At 36.2% G+C, this 22634-nt stretch overlaps 1 protein-coding gene across 1 annotated transcript in view; it reads left to right on the top strand.

Moving 5' to 3' along the window:
- The window catches only part of KCNN2 (potassium calcium-activated channel subfamily N member 2), a gene marked incomplete at its 5' end in the record, with an annotated part of 96202 nt that overhangs the window by 3121 nt on the left and 70447 nt on the right, over positions 1 to 22634 (top strand). The window contains 2 exons of the mRNA XM_083351002.1: positions 787 to 882; positions 13775 to 14193. Coding sequence (XP_083207128.1) covers positions 787 to 882; positions 13775 to 14193 — 515 coding nt within the window. The remainder of the gene's footprint in view (positions 1 to 786; positions 883 to 13774; positions 14194 to 22634) is intronic.

Raw genomic sequence — 22634 nt, 5'->3', positions numbered from 1 at the left:
CATTGCATTGTTTAAAGAGTAACTTGGGTACTTACTGATTTGTACGATCAATAGACTTGGAATATCTTCTCTAATCTCTTCTTTGCATCATTTTTCATCACCCATACATTCTGAATGAATACTAGGGATGCTTTGCCACTAAGATTCCCTGCATTTGGCATACAGACACTAGCAGATTGTAGCTTCTCAACAGAGTAGCAACAGCTGAGTATTGAACATTCTTTCTTTTCTGCCAGTGTTGCAAAGCTGGAAAAGGCATTGGATAGTTCATTGATAACAGTAATAACCTTGAGAAAAATCAGCTCTTTAAATGAGGGGTTTGAAGTCTTTACTTTTTATATGAAGTTATAATTTTAGTAAAACAAAGTTTTTTTTAAGTTGAACTCAACTTCTTGGATATGTTCACGCAGTTTTCTTGGCAACATTATGGAAGAATTTTGACATTGACTTCTGCAGTATTTTCAATTTATCAGTAGTTAATGGCCATGGTATTTTCTGGTAATCTCCTCTGGACTCTGAAATTCTTAGCCTTTTACTGTCAAAAAGATTTGACCAGCTTAGGGTATGAAAACCAGTTTGATGAATATAGAGGAGAGGGCAACTCTATTACTCCCCATTACTTTGTTAGATCCTTAATTATTAATCTGTTGTCTTGTAATGGTTATCTTTTTTTACCTGGCCTATAAACTAAATCTTTTTTTAACTAGATAGCCATTATTTTTCTCTGAGATCTTACAGACAAGGGACAAAAAAGTCAACATATTAAAAATCTATTTTTTCTTGCAGGAGTCACTGTATTCATTAGCCCTCAAATGCCTTATTAGTCTCTCTACAATCATTCTGCTTGGTCTGATTATTGTATACCATGCAAGGGAAATTCAGGTATGTACCACTTATGAATCTGTATTTTTCAAGGACATTTCATAGAAACTCAGCAGACTCTATTAATGCATTTTTTCACTGCCTTGGAGATGGTATATTGTTACTTATAAGTCCCGAATATAGAAATCTGTGTGTGCAATCTGTGTTTATCTGTCTTTGCAGTTAATTTATTAATGTAAAAGTGAGGGGCATAATGCCTGCTGTTTTGCAATAAGTGTATATTTGTTAATCCATTCTGGATCACATGACTATGAAGTCTCCAGTCACCTCTAAATATTAAACCTTGGTGATGCTGTGTTAAACGTCTCATGTACAAAGCAGGGTAGCTTTTAAAAATGAAAAGATTATAAAAACATAGAGCAAGAACCTCTAAATTTTATCCATAAATGTTGCAATAACCACAGTATTCTTAGAATTCAAAGTACATTTTGGTTAAAGAATAACTGATTAGTTCTGATTTTGAGGAAAGATTTTCATCTGATTGATTTCAAGATTAGGAGGCATAGCTCTTTTTCCTGTTGAAGTAATTTCAGCCATGGTCATTATCTCCATAAAGGAGGAACATCGTAAAAGGTACTTTGTTTAACCTATGCAACATTGAACAAAATGTACCATTTTTTTTCATTAACAGAAAATGTTTCCATTGGTGGAGTATATATTAGTGTGTAGTGAGCAGTCACTGTTAAGTCTGCTAAGATATCCCCAAACTGAGCCATCCGTTATGAAGGTGTTCAAGGTCATATGGTCTGATTGACTTAAATTGGATTGAAGCATTAATATAAAATGCATTTACAGGTTACAAAGTCATTATCCACCACACCTCTCTGATTAACTGATTATGAAGAAAAAGGCTACCAATTTTTAATAATTTTGAGATATTCCTTGCCTGTCCCAAAAGAAATAAGTGATAAAGGCTTCTCTATTATTGCTTAGTAAACCTAATGGATAATAACGTGCAGTTTTACTCAAGAGAGTCTTTACTTTTACATATTTGAAGAGATATTAAATAAATTATGACAACTTTTTCTTCATCAGCATTGGAATTTTGCCACTTCTACCTTTTTATTTGCAAATGGGGTGTACTATAAATAAACATTTTAAAGTTAAAACAGTCTTTTTATATAGTTTCTTATGTAGTTGTTACTATTTTTACCAATTATTATTGCTATATATCTTTGGATTATACTAAATTTTAAAATATATACTTTCTGCTTCATTTTTTCAACACATGTTTTAGCTAAAATTAGTCCTTGTGAATCTCCAACATTTTCTAAATTTTGAACTTCACTATTCACAGAAATATTAATAACAAAATTGATGCAAAGAAAGCCGAATGTAGCAATTTTCTCAAAGAAAACTCACTTTCCTTAACAAGGCAAATCTAATGGACAAATGAGGCTTCTGCTTTGAATCACAAAGTGCTGTAATGAATGATGCTATTTTAATTTGTATTTTATTTTAAATCGTATTTAATTTTTCTCTGTTGATTTAAATGCCCTTAAAGCAAGTTTAGTTCACATGATAGCAAAAGCAGCTTTTTCTAATTGTACTATAAGGACTCATTCAGTTATGAAGTTAGTAACATTACATTGTATTTAGAAATGTCAGAGTACCAAATAATGACTGTCTTGTGAGTGACATTTAATTCAGAGGTTATTTTAGTTTCAAAAAGTGTCATGTGAAATCATTCAGTGCAAACTGTTTCTTTGAGCTTTCCAGTAACATGTTCCCTAGAGATATTAGTGATAGAGTGTTCAAACACTTGCATAATATTATTTTTTCTAAGAATTGGCATGGGCATTTTAAAATCAACCATAAAAGTGTTTGTATAGCATATAAAACTACACCCCAAACAATCTCATCAAAGATTTCATGACTATATTTTGGAAATACAATGAACAGTTTCATTATCTCTCTCTCCCTAATGGTGATCTTCATTGTTTTTACTGTTATGTCAAACAATAGAAATATTTTTTTAAAAAACACACACACACACACACAAAATGCACCATAAAACAAGGGTTACTATATTAAACTTTCCCCTACTGGAAAAAATAAATGATCCTGCATGAATTTAAATGAATGCCAATACTTTTTAAAAAAACTCAGTTTGTACTGTATTGAAAGAACACACCCAGCAATCTACCTTGTTCAGCACTGTGGACAGCTCTAAGTATCATGAAAGTGTTTTTTTGGGTACCAGTTTAAGCCATTTAAGTAACTGTTGTGTATATCTCTATTCATAACTTATTCACAGTGTTCTGGAAAAACCGGACTTACATTTATGCTGAATGGTTTTATTTCTTATTGGTATATTTATATATCATATATTTATATTTAATTGCTGTTTTGTGTTCTGAATTAATGTGAGAAATATGTTAGTGAAAAGTGAAATTTCACCTTTCTATAGACAGTATTCAAAGTTGAGGACACCTCATCTGGAAACTTTTGGGGGGGAGTTTAGAGGATTTCTCAAGCTAATAAAATTAGTATACATGCTCTAAATCTAACTTTTTTGTAAACAGGCATACAATTTTTCATTTGGCAAAGGAAACATTTTTTTCTAAATAACATTTCTTTCAAAATGTTGAGCAAAATTTTAAAGTTTTTGGAATGACAAATCCAAGTTATAATATCTCATAATATTTAAGAGTTTAAAAAATATAACAATTCAGCTTCTTGGTGAAAAATAATGATTTTAATGGTAGCGTGATAAGACTAGCAACAGAGGGGAATATATGTTTTCCTTCTTTAAGAATTTTAAGTTACACAGAAAAACTTAATATCTTATTGCTGCTTTTTAAAAAATGAAATTGTCAAAATCTTCCATTTTCAGAGCCCTTAATGTCAACTATAACTGCATGGAGTCATTTTATTCTTTGTCTGTTATATTACAGAATATGGCCCATTAGTCTAAATCTCTTATATTTTGATTCCAAGAAAATGTAGACAGTTTAATGGGATGGAAATTATTATCGGGACCTAAACATATATAAATAGTGTCTTCCTGATGCAATGGTGTTTTTCTAAAACAGCCTTCTTTAGCCTGGTACTCTCCAGATATTTTGAAATTGTGTGATATATCAGGGGAGTATCTTATGAAGGTCTATTGCAATGTCTCTAAATTCTTGCTTTTAAAACAAATATATGTGAATGAAAGTTTTGAAATATAAGAATTCACTTATAAGATTAATATCAACTTGGTTTTAAGTATTGTCACTCACATGCATTCAACTTAAAACATGAACACGAGCCATATTCATATATACAATAATAGTTCCCTACATAGTTTCAATCTAGTCCTATCATCAGTGTCCATTAACATATAAAAATTGACAGAAATATGTTATATGTATTATCCAGAAATATTTATTGAATCCCTTGTCCTATTAAGTAGATTCTTCAATTTAATATAAATCATTGCAATGCTTAATCATTGGGTTTAACAATATTCGAGTCAGTTTTGGGTTTGGAATATAAGTCTGAGACTTCTAAAACTAAGAAGCAGTTATTTCAGAGATCAAATATTTCTCCTATGGGCTAGTTGAAACATGAACATTCTCAAAACTCATAATTTATGATGTCACTGATAATTAAAATAAAATAAAATAATTTCTCTTTTATATATTTGGCCAATGGCCAAAATAAATATTTATTCTAAGAAGAAATATAGATGGTATTCTGTCAATTAAATTAAATTTTAATTTAATTTAATTTAATTTAATTTAATTTAATTTAATTTAATTTAATTTAAATGTAAAGATATTTAGATAATATCTAGTGGATGATCTGGATGATCTGCGGGTGATAGTCCATTTCTCTTTCTGAGAAGCCACTTGTATGAGCTCTTCAAGGTAGACCAAACTTGAACATCAAGTTATGAATAGTAAAACTTTTTTATTATAGAGGTAAAGTAACAGAATCTTGCAAATCCTGCCTTTATTGTAAAGAAAACTAGGGAGAGACAAGTCTGAGTCACTTTCCCCAATTCTTTCCTGTTTTGGACTTAGATTTGTCTTATCTGACTATTGCTTTCGTTGTGGTTCTTCCTCCTTTTCGTCATGGTTATTCTCACAGACCATTACGTCTAATAGTTTAGGTGCAATATTGTCAGCTGCTCTGGCTGGACTGGACATGCTATGGAGGTGCTCTCCTAGTGTTTTGAGAGTGTAAGGATCTAGATGGGAACAATAACCCAGAATTAAACCTTGGTATGATGAAGTTAGTGTTGATACATAGGTATTTTAACTTTTCATCAATTATTTCTTGATGGAAAATCAACATCTCTAAAAGAACTGGTCTTGACTTGAGGCCCTTTCTGGACTCAGGGTTCTTACTAAACTAGCCACTGGAGTCTGTGATCAGGGAAGTCTGCCCAACTGACTGGTGTGCCAGTCTACCTGGAATGAGACTATCAGGCAACAATGACTCATGCCCTTCCTTGTCACCAAGAGACAGGATTCCTGCGGTGCACTTGACATGGTGTAGCCTTTAAAGACTACTTGGAAATTACAAGATTGCAGTGCTTTAAGTTTTGACTGGCACTTGCCATCAGCAGCATAATACGCTTGTTCCTCAAATCCTACACTGGCTCCCTATTGGTTTCTGGGTAGAATTTAAAGTGCTGGTTTTAACCTATAAAAGCCCTGCATAGCTTGACGCAATCACATTCTGCATCAAGATCATCGCAAGAGAAACTGATTTTCTGTTGCAATGAGGACCTTCTGGAATAATCTCCCCATTAATAATATCTGGCTTGCCTTTTCTCTGAGAACATTCAGAAACAACTAAAAATGGAGCTCTGCCATATGGCATTTTCCTAGGGAATGGACATCCTGAGCTTCTTTTGTTATTGTTTCATATTTTAAATGTTTTATTTTTAAATCTACCATGGATGTTTTAATGCTGCATTTGTTTGACCAATGTTACCATGGATGTTTTATTGTTCCTTATTGCGGATGTTTATATTTTGCTCTAAACCTTCGTGAGTCAGTTTATTGAAGTTGGTGATACAGGTTTAGGAAACAAACAATAAAGAAAGACATGGAACCCTTTCTTACAAGATATTTTGTACTGGATAAAATAAATATCAAGGCACAAAGGATGTTTAATGTAATTATTAATCTTAAAAATGAATCAATTTTCATATGAAGCTATCTATAGTATGTGCTATTATTAATTAGTTTATTCTAAATTAGCAAAATAAGTCAACCAAAGAGTGCTGCTGTTCTTCATAATAAAAAATTAATGAAAATTTTGCAATAACAATAACACATGATTCCATTGTGCAGATTTTTTATCATTGTTCTTTGTGTTAAATTTCACCGGTAAAAATATTCACAGGTGTCAAAATATAGTTATAACTATACTGATCCCTGAACTTTATGTGTGTGTCTGTGTATGTGTGCATACATATCTACATAAATAAAATTAGAGTTGATTCCCTCTCCCTTTGCAATCTGCTAACCTCCTCAAAGCTACCTTGGACTTTTGGGGGCACTCAAAAGTAATGACTGAAATGGAAATTAAAAGGTGAGCAAGGGTGTGGGGAAAAATGACAACAATCATCATTCTAGTGGAATGATGGAAGCTACAGACCAATCAATTTAACATCAATACTGGGGAAGATCCTAAAAAAGATAATCAAAAAATAAATCTGTGAACAACTAGAAACAAACAAAGTCATAACTAGTAGCCAGCATTGGTTTGTTAAAAACAGATCATGCCAAACCTATCTCATCTCATTCTTCAATACAGTGACCAAACTAGTAGACTAGCAAAACGCAGTGGACATAGTATATCTAGATTTCAGTAAGGCATTTGACAAAGTGGATCTCAACCTACTCCTTGGTAAGCTAGAAAAAGGTGGAATAGACAAGATCACCATCAGATGGATCTGTAGCTGGCTGACAAACTTTACTCAATGAGTAGTCCTCAATGGCACTACATCCACAAGGTTCCATCTTAGGCCCAGTACTCTTCAACATCTTCATAAATGAGTTAGACGAGGGAATTGAAGGGGAACTCATCAAATTTGCAGATGACACCAAACTGTTAGGAGTAGCCAACACCCCAGAAGACAAATTCAGGATCCAAAAAGATTTTGACAAACTTGAACAATGGGCCCTATCCAACAAAATGAGTTTCAATGTAGAGAAAAGCAAAGTCTTACACTTAGTAGGAAAAACCAAAGGAACAAATACAGATTGGGCAAGACCAGGCTTAAAAACAGTAACTGTGAGAGAGACCGTGGAGTCCTAGTGGACGATCACTTAACTATGAGCCAGCAGTGTGCAACAACAACCAAAAAAGGTATAAACAGGGTTGTATAAACAGGCATAGAATCAAGTTCACACAAGGTATTAGTTCCGCTTTATAAAACCCTACTAAGACCACACCTGGAATACTGCAGCCAATTTTGGTCACCATATCACAAAAAAGATGTTGAGAGTTTGGAAAAAAATTCAGAGAAGAGCAACTAAGGTGATCAAAGGCCTGGAGACCAAAATATACAAAGAACAGCTGCGGAACTTGGGTTTGGCTAGTCTAAAGAAAAGAAGCAATAGGGGAGAGATGATAGCAGTATTCCAGTATCTGAGGGGCTGCCACAAGGCAGAGGGGCTCAGGTTGTTCACCAGAGCACCAGAGAGAAGGACGAGAAACAATGGTTGGAAACTGATCAAAGAGAGAAACAACCTGGAATTAAGAAGAAACTTCCTGACAATGAGGACAATCAACCAGTGGAACAGCTTACCCCCAGAAATCATGGGCACTCCATCACTGGAAATTTTCAAGAAGAGACTGGACAGTCACCTGTCTGAGATGGTATAGGTTCTCCTGCTTGAGCAGGGGGCTGGACCAGAAGACCTCCAAGGTCCCTTCCAGCTCTATTCTATTCTATTCTATTCTATTCTATTCTATTCTATTCTATTCTATTCTATTCTATTCTATTCTATTCTATTCTATTCTATTCTATTCTATTCTATTCTATTCTATTCTAGCTTTCCAAACAGTCCTTCTATTGTCTTGAAGAGAAAACCCAGCTATGTACTTTTTTTCCTAATCAGCTAGAAGAAACATCTCTAGAACCATTTGGAACGATGTTGGAATATACACATTTAGTGGTGGAGCAGCAGAGTCAGAATAAAACACACTGGTTTCAAAATGATGACATAGGCATCTCAATATCATTATGCAATAATTAAACAATTACGTAATGCTGTGATGACACTGGGTGCAAGCACATAAGTCATATTATTTATATGCTGGTACAATCAATTTTTGCCTCCCATGTGTTTCTATTAAATACATATGGTTTGATGGGGCATTTTACTGAAGGAATCTGAATTGGAGCTGATATTGTATCTGTTGTATCTGTTTAGGATTATTACATAAGAAATGAATAAGGGCGCCAAGTTATTGACTGAAACATTATTGAAACAGAGAAAAGCAATAAAATATGGGGGAAAGCCTATCATAGTTTAGCATTAGACTTAATTTTTTTATTTTATTTTTTTATTTTAATCCCATTTATATCCCGCCCTTCTCCGAAGACTCAGGGCGGCTTACAATTTAAGCACAAACCAATGTGCTTAGCAATAGCCTTCATTCTATGTATATGCCTGCTTATTAGGGCTTTCCCCCCCCAAGCGGCATTATTACAAAGTCAGCTTAATTGCCCCCAACAATCTGGGTCCTCATTTTACCTACCTCGGAAGGATGGAAGGCTGAGTCAACCTTGAGCCTGGTGGGATGCGAACCTGCACTAATTGCAGGCAGCTGGTGTTACTTAAGGAGGCATTAGCCCACTGCTCCACCAAGGCTCTTAATTGCTTTAAAAACATTTATATTTTAGATTATTTCTTCTTCACCCTATAAAGGACACACACACACACACACACAGGAACACAAAAGAGGGAAAACAAAAACTAATTTCAACACAATTTAATTTTGAGCAAATTGAATTAGTTAAATATAGTAGTAAGAGTATGCAAACTTTAAAAAAGATTTAGAAGTGCTTTGGACTTCATTGTGCTCAGTATTTTTCGTCTATCCATTAAAATCTTTTTCAGATATGTTTGCTTTATTTAAATTGATTTATTTAAGTCAATATGCCTCTTAAAATAGTTTTATTTAGGCTTTCACAAAACAAATGAAAAACGATGGTCTGCTTTAATAAATAGCAAATAGCATATTGTCTTAAAATATAATATGTTTATGTATAGGGGATTTAATCATTTCCATTCTTCCGTGACAGTACAATTGGCTACTAACTTTTGGAAAAGTTTCGGGAGGCAATTTTGTTCGTTGCTGACAATGGATCCCTAATTATTCAGCCGTATTGTCAGTTTCCTGCTCTCTTTCTGTAGTCTATATCTTTCTCTATCAATTCATTGTACTGACCCTGTACTCATGCCTTATGTCTTCTGGTTTAAGTGTGTTTGTGTGTTTATACACTTTAGGAGCTTTGGGATTAGGTCTGTGACATACTGTGATGGATGATGAGTTTTTAAAAAATGTGTATTGGTATTGACTGATTTGATTTGATTTGATTTATACTTCAGCTATCTGCTCTGCTGAGCACCATGGGACTAAAAAATTTAATCATAATGAAAAAGCTCTGACACATTCTTGCTTTGATTTCAACAAATACATGATTTCACATATTCATTATAGCAAGTAAAACATAATGCAGAAAATGACTTATTTCATGTTTGCTTTAAAAATGTAAATGGAAATACTCTTATTTTTCCTTATCCGGAATTAATTGCGACAGAACGGTATAGATGATTTTATTGTCTTTAAGGTTCTAATTCTAGTAATTTCCCTTTTTATTTTCTGTTTTTCATTTTGTTGGTGATGATAAGTTGTTTTACAATATTTATATCTATAAATATTGTTTTACAATATTTATAGATATAAATATTGTTCATTAATTGGAGTATTGAAGATTAAAATTATGTGAATTGAGAAAGTAAAAAGAGACTACATTCTTCAATGTTCTGCAGATAAGAATGAGATAACAGCTTATTTTTGTTTATAAACCTAGACACATAAATCTGATTAATATTCTAATCTGAATAGACAGAACCAAAATGTTAATAATTATTATATATTTTATCTTGATCATGAATATTCAGAATTATGCCATAGATTTGTGTGTAACCTCTTTAGGTATGTTGTATAGTTTATCATCTCCATTACAACTACAATTTGGTAAGAAAAAGGGAAAATACACTTGGCCTCCATGTACTCATCTTGCATATTACAGTTAACTATTATAGTGCATTGTTATTACAATGTTGTGTTGTATTTTAAAAAAGAAACCCTTGATTTAAAGTTATGGTAGGAAATAAATAGTTAATCATATAGTTTTGGATAATCTTTTCCCCAAAGATAAGATAAGGGTTACTATTCAGGGAAAAATAATAGACCTGTTTGAGTTCAGACATGATCTTATCATAGGGACTAATGCATATATGATGCCAAATCTTAATATATCTGGGTTGATTTTGGTTTCACATATTCTGTAATCTCTGGCAATATGTTTCTGTAAATGAAACCATGGCTTATCAGGATGCAAGAATGATGAACAGAGCAGGGAATGAAGTTAGGAACAGAAGTAAAAACATGTGTTGATTTTAAACTAGGATTATGGTATTGATGATGACATAGCATTGTTGCTAACAAAAAAATAAAAATAAACTATATAAAGAATAGAATTTCTAAAATATTCCACATTAAAATACAATTGTTTAAATTGTTTTTATAATTCAGATGTGAATATCTTTATTAGATCATTATATCAAAAATATGATTACTCAGGAATAACAGAACCATTCTGAACACTAGTAGAATATTCATTGTTGACAGGACAATTCAGCAGATCTGTGGAAAGGGGTAAATGCTTCTATTACTTCTTCTCCTTAAACCATTGGATTAATGTGGAGTAATACCTTTGTTTTCTGCTTCCCCACCAAACAGCTGACTTCATAAATTAACATTTGTGGTGTTCTGTTGCACTACATTGTTTACTTTCTGATCAGCAGAGTCTTATCTTGAATTGAATTATACTTGAATTGCTTGTTACCTAACTGTTTAATGAATTATTTGAAAGATGTAGCACGAATGTTATTTGCTATTTATATATACAGAGAAAACAATTAAAATATATATTTAAACATACAACCAAACAATTCCCATAACTCCTGAGAATGCTGATTATTTTTATTAAGAGTCAGAAACAAATTGCCTTTCTGTATAATCTCTGTAAGGGACACGGTGGCTCAGTGGGTTAGGATGCTGAGCTTGTCGATCAGAAGGTCGGCAGTTTGGCGGGTCGAATCCCAAGTGCCGTGTAACAGAGTGAGCACCTGTTACTCCTCCTAGCTTCTGCCAACCTAGCAGTTCAAAAGCACGTAAAAATGTAAGTAGAAAAATAGGGACCACTACGGTGGGAAGGTAACAGCGTTCCGTGCGCCTTTGGCGTCTAGTCATGCTGGCCACATTTTTAATTTTTAATTTAATTTAATTTTAATTTTAATCCCATTTATATCCCGCCCTTCTCCGAAGACTCAGGGTGGCTTACAATTTAAGCACAAAACAATGTGCTTAGCAATAGCCTTCATTCTATGTATATGCCTGCTTATTAGGGCTTTTGGGCCCCCCCAAGCGGCATTATTACAAAGTCAGCTTATTGCCCCCAACAATCTGGGTCCTCATTTTACCTACCTCAGAAGGATGGAAGGCTGAGTCAACCTTGAGCCTGGTGGGATGTGAACCTGCACTAATTGCAGGCAGCTGGTGTTACCTGCAATTGACCACGGAGATGTCCTTGGACAAGCGCTGGCTCTTCGGCTTTGAAATGGAGATGAGCACTGGCCCCTAGAGTCAGAAACGACTAGCATGCATGTGCGGGGGAACCTTTACCTTTACATAATCTCTGTATAATCTGTATATACTTCTAAATCCAAACATTCTAAATTGCCTGTGCCAATTTTTATTTTTTACTTTCTTAACAACCATATATTTTAAAATGAAAAATATTTACTTACTCCAATAAAATGTAAAACACTCTATGCTGAGACAGAAGATTAATAATCGCAGAAGATTATTATGTTGATACTTAAGAGCACTAAATTTTAATATGTTTATCCAATTTACCAAAATAATAGTTTATTTTCTAATAGAAGATAAATGGCTGTCATCATGATCCATATTTGATGTTGAGATTGTAATATAGTGTAGGCCTTAAAAATTCTTCCCTGAACAGTTAAATGATCTTCATGTCAATTTTATAATTATTTTAGACCTAGTAGAAGCCAGTGGTACAGGAATTGCGCTGTTATTGGAGACAGATGTTCAACACCAAGTTCATATTTGTTTATATTTTTTTCCTGCTGCACCAGGAAAAATATGATCTGGTTACATGTCTGAATAGGCCAAACATGAGTGTGGGACTGTTGTAATGACTTGTTTTCAATTGTAACAAAATGATAGAAGGGTAAATGGGATAATTTTACTACTAAGCGCCTCATCTGCTCCCAATTTAAATTTAAATTACAAGTTCTAGGGTTGATAAACTCACTCAATAATTGGACCAGATAATCTTCCACCTCCTTTTTAACCCACAGCAACAACCCTGTGAAGTGGGTTGGGAAGATAAAACAACGTGTATTTAATTAATTTTCATAAGAAAATTTAAGTAGTGTAGTATATTGATAAGACTATTTCCATTAAATTTGGTTGATTGTTTCTGAAATACACCTAACCTTATTGTGAAGATATTTTGCATGTGAATTTGTTACTAAGAGTTAAATTGCTGAGTTATTGTTGTTTTTTAAACATTTTTATTGATTGCCACATCACCAATACAATAATAGATTGATTGGTTTCCCAATGTGAATAAATTAGGGAGCAATCAATGCATGACATTTTTGAAGCAAGGGTTTAAAATATTTAGGAATCCCAAGCTTGGTTATATATTGCTTTTAAAAATATAGTCTGCACTCCATTACATGTTTACCTGAGAACCCTAATGAGTTAATGGGAATATTTATGTCTAGATAAGTTTAAGTAAAAAAAGGTAAAGGTTCCCCCGCACATGCATGCTAGTCATTTCCGACTCTAGGGGCCGGTGCTCATCTCCCTTTCAAAGCCGAAGTGCCATCGCTTGTCCGAGGACGTCTCTGTGGTAATGTGGCCGGCATGACTAGACACTGATAATTTCTATTCTCATTTGCATAGGAAAAAAGAGACATTAAAAGTTGATTTTTAAAAATAGTTTAATTTTTCACTTCAATGTAGTTATCAAAATGAATTTGTAAAAAAGCAGATTATAGCTTTAATAATCATGGATTGCTCTGGGTGCTTTAATTATCACCATTGAGAAAAAAGGAGCAAAAAAGCAGAATTATTTTTTAAAGCACAGGCTAACATACATATTGGTGACAGTCCTAATAGCAAAATAAAATAAAATAAACCGGGTAAATATGAATAGTTTTAACCTGGGTCATATTCCGTTTATGATTTTTCTAATCCATTGATCTTGCTGGATTATACGAGTATTCATGCACAAAACATTCCTAGTTTACATCATTTGCTACAGTTGAAACCCATTTAAATGACAAGATAGGCTGCTTAGGTTATCTTTTAGAGCAGGGTTTCTTCTGAACTTTGGCAACTTTAAGATGTGTGGACTTCAACTCCTGGAATTTCCCAGCCAGCATAAGGAATGGAGAATTCTGGGAATTTGAAGTCCATACCACACGTCTTAAAATTGGTGAGGTTGAGAAACACTGTTTTAGAAGGTAAGTATTATTCAGAATACAATTTTTTGTATTTGTTAAAGCTAATCTTTCTCTAATACTGAACTTCACCATGTCTTTTCCAGTTATTTATGGTGGACAATGGAGCAGATGATTGGAGAATAGCCATGACTTATGAGCGCATTTTTTTCATCTGCTTGGAAATTTTGGTATGTGCTATTCATCCTATCCCTGGCAACTACACTTTTACATGGACAGCTCGTCTTGCCTTCTCTTATACCCCATCTACAACAATAGCAGATGTGGATATAATTTTATCTATACCTATGTTCCTGAGACTTTATCTTATTGCCAGAGTTATGCTTTTGCATAGCAAACTTTTCACTGATGCCTCATCCAGAAGCATTGGAGCACTAAACAAGATCAACTTCAATACACGTTTTGTTATGAAAACCTTAATGACAATATGCCCGGGAACTGTACTCTTGGTTTTTAGTATCTCCTTATGGATAATTGCTGCATGGACTGTCAGAGCTTGTGAAAGGTAAGCTGCCATAAAGCATACTTTATGATTGGTTCAGTGATATTTTGTACATATGTTGTCATCACCACTGCTTATTAATTTGGGTATTTCCTTCTATGGATGTTAATTATTTTTTGGTTTATGACTTTTTGGTTCCTTATAGTTTTAATGTCTTATATTTAAGCATTTGAAGGAGAAGATTAAACTTTAATTTTCTCTTGCTATAGGATCATTTACAGAATACAATTTATTTCACTTCCAGTTGAACTAGTATTTAATTCTTCAGAACCTAGATACATTTTATTACAACTTAACCTGAGGGCAACATTATACAAGTAGAACTGGAATGCAGCTCAAACAGGGAGAGGTCCTTGAATTGTCCTCTTCCTACTAGATTGAGGGAGCATAAAGCATGGTGCTGAGAAAAGGGCTGTTGATTTTATTAATATGTTTTTATATATTATGCATATCATGCAGTCATTAATATATTAATCATGGAGAAACCTAGAGAGAAATGGTTATGGATGAATTGCAGCTTTTGAAATAAATAAACATTATATAGAACTCTTTGATAAAACTTTGGACAGAACTATCCAACAATAATAGGACAGGATAGAATATTCAAGGAACAAATGTTTCACAGAATTGCATACAGCAGAGATGTCAAACTCGTGACGTCACTTGATGTCGTGCAACGTATCGGGACAATTTTGCCATTGCTGGCAATGAGGTGCTTCTGGATGATGCGTCTTGCCCGCGGGCCGGCAGTTTGACACCCCTGGCATAGAGAGTCCAAATGAGGTCACCTTCATCTGTAAGGTTATATCTGTAAAACTCTGTAAGATTTTCCCCTTCTGCTTCTTCCACTGTTTTCTTAATTAGAAAATAATGTTCAGAACTGGAATGATGGGGTAAATGAACTAAGGACTGATAGGAGATATCTGATATTGCAAGCACCCATTATTTATCATTTTTAAGGACAAACCAATAAATGGATGCAGTCGTTAACTGTGTTCAACATTTTTTGTATTGTTATGGCATTTATATTTATAAAGAATAAACAAAACATATCATTAAAAATATTTAGAAGATTGTCAGTAGTCTTAATATCCAAAATTTGGCAGAAAAAGAAAACAAAATTAAACAAGGAACTATTTGCATTGTTGTGACCATGGACCAGAATGCAATTAAGGTCCCACTGAGGGTCTTTAAGTATTTGAAGGGTTATCATAAAGAAGGCTAAGTTCTGTTCTCCACCAATTCAGTAAACAGGACAGTGAATAATGGATTGTAGTTATGGGAAGATTCTGGTTGAATGTTAAGGAAGAATGTGTAACAGAACAGTTGACAACAGACAATTACCAAGGGAGTGGTAAGCTCCTTTATGTTGAGTGTCTTCAAGTACAGGCCAGATAGCAACCCACTGAGGATATCTTAATTTTCTTGAGCATGGGATGGATGACATTGTTTTCCTTCAGGCCTGTGAAGTATATTGGTGATCCTAGTGGACAAATGAGTAGGGATCAGTTGGATTTTATGTAATTCTGAGTTTTCTCCCTTGTTTATAGAATGAATGTTGCTAGAATGAATGTTCCTAGCATTCATTTTGATAAAAAAGATCACCATGGCCCATTATATTTCTTTTTCTGATCTAAAACATTGCCTTATGAAAAACTGCAAAAATGGTAATTTGCAAATTATGGTTGTTTTTTTAAAAAAGTCAGTGCTTCTTTCTTTAGCATGATTCTAAGGGAATTTTATTTAACTTATTTCCTTTAATTATTTGGAGATGCCTATTTCGTGTCCTGCAAATCTTACTGCAAATGTTCTGCTAGAGATGTTGGTTTCAAAAAATGCTGTAGTGAATCACTGTCACTTGTTCTGGATACAAGATCTTAATTAACTTTTTAAAAAATAATGTAGCATAGTAAGGAAACATCATGAAAAAATATATTTGATTAATCAGTTTCCACATATTTCTCAGGTCGTTGTTGTTTTATTTCTTCTCTTGAAAAGAGAAAAAGATAACAAGCTCAGGTCTATGGAATTGATACTAGTTAGCAACAAGCTCTTAATTTTAATTTGTCTGATCCAATAAGGACAATTTTAATTGTCAGTGCTCAAAAATAAAATAACAGTCCTAGTTTTATATCAGCAGCTATCAAAGTGGAAGTCCATAAATGACATACCTCTTGCATTCACATGCAGAAGATACAAAATGTTTTACTTTGTAAAACATTTACTTTACTACAGCTGGGGTGTTCAAATTGCTGGACCGTGGACTGGATGCATCATAGTGAAACCGCACCCATCCCATTGCTGGCAATGGCAAAAAAAATCACTATACATTGTGATATGTCACGTGACGTTGCAGTTTGACACCCCTGCCATACAGGATTGGTGACTGTCTTATCTCAGGAAGAATGCTATTCCAAAGAAGGGAAGTAGACAGTGGTGTGCTGGCACTGGCTTGCACCAGCGTGTGAGAAATTTGTTAAATTTTCAGTTTGCAAGCTGATTGACAGCTGAAGTCAGCCTCATCACCTAGTAGGCCAATCAGCTGTTCTGTAGCTACCAGGATATCAGAGCTATGACAATGAAACCAGGAGAACTGATTCTTAAACATTTAGGAACATACACCTCTTTATTTTCTTTCTAGGTCCTCTTTCTTTTTAGGAAGGTCATCCTAATTTCCTCTAATAATGACACTCTCTCATAGTAGGTATTTGAAGATAGTACTTCCTTCCATATCTTATTGGATGTACACAGTGATTTTTTTCTAAAAAAAAGGTGCCAGAACTCAGAGGTGCTGTCACTGGGAGCGATGCTGGTGTCTTGCTACGGTGTCGCCGCCTGTCCTTTGCACCCCTGCCCCTGCAACTCGGAGCCACATGCCGCGGGGATTCCCCTCCCCATAGCTGCCATGGGGATTCCCCTCCCCGCAGTTGCCATGCTGAGCCCATGCTGAGCCCATGCTGAGCCCCCACCCGGAGCTGCTCTGAACCCCGACCCAGAGCTGTGTTCCTTGTGGCAGTGGTCTCTGGCGCCAAACAGCTGATGGCCTCTGGCACTGGCACTCATTCACTTACTGCCCCATCACTTCCAAATGCAGTAAGTGAGTGAGCGAGCAAGTGGAGTTTGGAAGCGTTTGGAACTGATGGGGCAGTAAGTGAGTGAGTGAATGAGCAAATGGCATTTGGAAGCGTCGGGACAGTAAGTGACTGTGTGAACGAGAAATGGAGTTTGGAAGCGACGGCAGTAAGTGAGTGAATGAATGAGCAAATGGTGTTTGGAAACGACGGGGCGGTAAATGAGCGAGCAAGAGGCCTTTGAAAGAGACGGAGTGAGTGGGGGAGAGACTGAACGAGGTGCCTTTGAAAGAGACGGAGGAGTGAGTGAGAATGACTGGAGGCTTTTGTGAGCAAAGTGTGAGTGAGTGGGGGGGCTTTTGCGAGCGAAGGGTGAGAGAAAAAGGGAAAATTGAGGGGGAGAAGGGAAAAAGAAAAGGCACTGACTTCTGACTTTCTCTGTTACAAGAGTAGAAGGAAGCATTAACATTGAACCTCAACTTTTTGCTTTTCTATAATATTATAAACTAGCCATTTCTATAACAATAAATGAATCTAACCAATGAAACCCAAAATACCCCCCCCCCTTTTTTTTTAGTCATCAAGTTTTTGACACCTTGTCAAGCACTGGTGGTGCTTGAATATTGTCATGTCCTAAAAGTGGCACAATTTCTGAAAAGGTTGAAAAGCCCTGATGTAAATGCAGCCTAAATTGTTTATTGCCATCCTATTTGCAAATAATATCTTACTTACCTAGTTGAGATGGTGTAGTTGGGTAGCAGGGAGGGGTGCAAAGTTCCTGCCTTCACTGCAGACAACTTGCCTGTGCAATGTTTGTCAGCTGGGTCTTTTGGCATGCTCAGCAGCAATTCCTATTGGCTTTCGAAAGCCAATAGGCCAGGCATAGGCAACCTTGGCTCTTTTATGACTCGTTGACTTCAACTCCCAGAAGATGTTACCTAACATAACATCAACTGGAAGATGTTAAAATGTCCTTCTGTTTCTTTCCTTCCCAAAAATTGTGTTAATGAGTCCTCTCTAAGCTCTGCTAATCAGCTTGTCCTGGATTGTTTTGCCGCAAAACGGAACGGTTTGCAAGTTGCAGTTGAGACAGCCCGTCTCATTTTAGATATATCACATATAATTGAAGATTGTAATTAGTTGCGTGTGCACGTTCAGCAAGTGTGATGTATTTGTGCTGGCATTTCTAGGCCTCTTTCCAACCACATCCAGAAAAAATTTGTAACAAACATTGGAATTCTCAAGGCCATGTTTGGTATTTCCCAGCAATCTGTTACTGGAAGGAAAAAGCAATCCCTGCTGTGTTACTGATCCCAGAGAAGCATTTGCACGTATGCAGGTATCCTTAGGTTGCCATAGTTATGGATGAGAAATATTGGTTGCAAAGTTGGCATTTCTGGATGTAATACAGATATTTTGGACTTATTTTTGTTTCTTTGCATGTTTGATATTTTTAAAAAGGCATATACTACTGACTACACTTATGCACATATGTAACATCTTTTGCTAGGATACATGACCACTGCTTGTCCAGAATGTGAAAAGTGAAAGATTGTGACTAAACAAAATTTTAATGTACAGATAATACCACCAGAAATTAGTTTAGCCTTTTAAATAAATGTTGTTATTGATGTTAAGCTCACCATGGAAAACATCATATATTGTTATGTATATACTAGGTTAATTATTTAAAGACCAGATTCTAAATAATCTATTTTTCAAAATGCACAACAGTCCAAACAGTAAAAGTAAAGTCCAAATTAAGAATATTTCATTCTTAAGAATTGTTTAATTTAAAGTGGTTTAGTTGTAATAGAGTATGTACAAAAGATGCTATTTTTTTCTAGCATCAGCTAAATTAGACATATTACATTGAGAAAAATGTTTCTCATTTCTCTCCTGTTACCTTTATTGATTTCATTGCAGAGATGTTAACATAGGAAACAGATTATTTTGTTATCTAATTTTACCTTCCAAAAGACAGAAGCAGATGAAAAATGTGAGGTTCTTTCCTCTTGGCTTTTTTGAATTAACTGTTTTAGATTCTAAAAGTTTAGTTCCTAAAGAAGTAACCTTGTAAATAATTTTAATGTCCTCCTCTAGTGTAGGGTAGGCAACCTTGGCTCTTTTATGACTCAAGGACTTCAACTCCCAGAATTCCTGAGCCAGCATGGCTCAGCTTGGAAAACTATCTCTTTTCCCTCAGCATGGCTGGCTCCGGATTTCTGGGAGTTGAAGTCAACAAGTCATAAAAAAGAGCCAAGATTGCCTGCAATAGGCTTAGGAAAGCCAATAGAGGAAGCTTTTTTTTTTTTTTGCAAAAAAAGGTGCTGAAACACCGTTCTGAGCATTCTATGAGAAAAAAAGCCCTGGATGTACAGAAAACAAGTTCTAGGTCATGTTAAAGTCAACATTTTGAGTTGCTCCCAGAAATCCATATTTAAGCAGTGCAGCTTTCACTATAGTAGTGTGATGTTGGCAAAACTAGATACCTGTAACTAATTACACAACTGCATTTTGGTCTAGTTGTTGTTTCATGGGAATCCTCATATGGAGTGGGTTTCAGTACTCAAACTGAGAGATGATCAAGCCATGATTGATAGGGCCATGGGCCTTCTAATCCAGGACTAGGCCATACTGTAACTGGGATATAAAATGGAGCTGCATGAGGGACTCCTGGCAATAGCTGCCACCTGCTCCCAGATTGTTTACCAGTTTGGTACAAGGAAGTCCAACACCATTCCAAATGAAAAAAAGGGGATTATCACTGGCCTACATTGACTTCTGAATCCATCTTTTGGGGATTGAACCCGAATTTCTTTACTATGCTTGCGTGCATGGGATTTTTTCACATATCAATTCTTTTTTCCAACCAAAGAATTATATTCTTCATATGCGCTCTTTCTCTGTATTGAACATACGAGTAGTTCTTGACTTATGGCCATATTTGGGACCGGAATTTTGGTTCCCAAGTTCAGTAGTGAAGTGAGATATCATGTGACTACAATCCCAACAATGCCCCTTGCTGTCATTAAGTGAACATTACCAGTCATTAGCTGAGGACCCATCTGCCAGGCACAAGAAATCAAAATCACACATGAGCTGATCAAGGTTACTTATTTATTGCTGCATGCCTATTTACAAGAAACTCGCCAGAGTAAGTGCATTCTTGGGAATGGGCAGATAAGGGTTTCAAGGATTCTGTGGAGGTAAGATTTAATTTAATCCCATTTATATCCCGCCCTTCTCCGAAGACTCAGGGTGGCTTACAATTTAAGCACAAACCAATGTGCTTAGCAATCTGCATCACTTCCTGCTGTACAAGAACTCTAAGCTCACCCCCTCTCCATACCTCCCCCACTCTAGCTGGAGATCCCACCACACCACTCCAATGCAAGGACTGCCTCCAAATCTCCCCATACATACCCTCCTCCATCTATGCCCTTTTGGCTACCCTGCACCCAGTACTGTCTGGCTCTGGACTTGCTTGCTATGTCCTGGGAAGCTGCAGCCACCCAAACCCAGTCACCTTTGCTGCCCTGCACTCTGAGATCCCTTCTGTCTTCACCCTGTTCTTGCTCCTGGGTGCTGATGAGGCCTATTCAGCCTGGCTGTTAGACCATGCTGGATAGGACTGGCTTAACACTGCAAAGAAATTTTTAAAAAATCCAGAATTAGCCCAGAGGCACAGCACACCAAAATATCCCTTTGCAAAAAGCTCCTGGGCAGGGCTGGGGCTGGCTTCACAATTAAAGAATAAAAATAAAGACTGCTTTTGGCTCCCCCCCTTTTCTCTCAATGCAAAGCCGATCCCGGCCTTGCCCAGTAATTGGGTGAGGCATGCCTCATCAGCAGCAGAAACAAGGACGATGATCCAGGTGAGCTGGGGTGATGACGTGTGGGGTGGCAAGAGGCCAAAAGGGCATAGATGGGGGGGGGGAGATAGGTAGGGGGAAGTTACAGGGCCCCTGCCATTGCAAGTTTGGGTGGGCTACAAAGTTCCAAATATGGATCACTTGATCATGGGCCACTGCAATGGCTGTAATTTGAGGCAACAGGTCATAAGACTGAGTAGCTGTACATACCGGCATTTTGGGTTACCCAGTTTATTCCATCTTTAACTATGGGGGGTGAGGTGTTACCCCTCGTAGATAGGGCTCGCAACTTGGGCGTCCTCCTTGATTCACAGCTCAGTTTAGAAGATCATATAGGAGCTGTGACCAGGGGGGTTTTGCCCAGGTTTGCCTGGTGCGCCAGTTGTGGCCCTGTTTGGACCGAGATGCCCTACGTACAGTCACTCATGCACTCGTGACCTCTCGGATAGACTACTGCAATGCTCTCTACATGGGGCTGACCTTGAGGACCACTCGGAGGCTCCAACTTGTGCAGAATGCGGCCGCGCGAGTTGTGATGGGGGTCTCCCGATACTCCCATATAACACCTCTGCTCTGCGAGCTGCATTGGCTTCCAGTTGCCCTCTGGGTGAGATTCAAGGTGCTGGTGATGACCTATAAAGCCCTAAATGGCTTGGGTCCAGATTATTTATGGGAGCACCTTCTGCCGGCGTCAACTTCCCATCGTCCTGTGCACTCCCACAGAGAGGGCCTCCTCAGGGTGCCGTCGGCCAGGGAATGCCAACTGGCGGCCCCCAGGGGGAAAGCATTCTCTGTGGGCGTGCCTGCCCTCTGGAACCAGCTCCCTGTTGAGCTCCGGATGGTTCCCGACCTTCGATCCTTTCGCCACGACCTGAAAACTTGGTTATTTGAGCTTGCCGGCCTGGATTGAGGGCTTGGGATTTTAAATTTTTAGAATGTGATTTACTTGTTGGGGCTAATTTAATTTAATTTATTTTTAACCTTGTATATTGTGTTTTAACTGCCCTGTACACTGCCCCGAGTCCTTTGGGAGAAGGGCAGTATATAAATCCAATAAAACAAAATAAAATAAATTAAATAAATAAATAAATAAATAAATAAATAAGTCCCTTTATTCAGTGCTCTCATAACTTCAGTTGTTGAATGAATGATCATATATCAAGAACAAGCTATAAAAAGATATAGAGCTTTTTTCTTCTGCGGCTGTAGTTAAGTTTGAAATTAAACTTTCTACCAATGAAGAGTAATGAAGCTCTCTCCATCTTTTTATCTTTTTTTAAATTTTTGACATGAAAAGTCATGGTAGTGTTTAATTATTTTCCTGGTTTTCTTGCTGATGTTTTGCTTAAATGTTAGTACTGCTGCTCTGTGGTGTTTTATTTGCTCTTTCATTGTGTTATACTTACTCCTCTAGTGTAAAATGCTTTGATTATTATTTTAACAGAAAAAATACAAAAATAAACTAAACTAACTACTTTAACGCGAAAAACAGAACATG

Source organism: Vipera ursinii (genome assembly GCF_947247035.1).
Source record: "Vipera ursinii genome assembly, chromosome: 2".
NCBI lineage: Eukaryota > Metazoa > Chordata > Lepidosauria > Squamata > Viperidae > Vipera > Vipera ursinii.
This window is presented reverse-complemented; position numbering and strand designations above follow the sequence as displayed.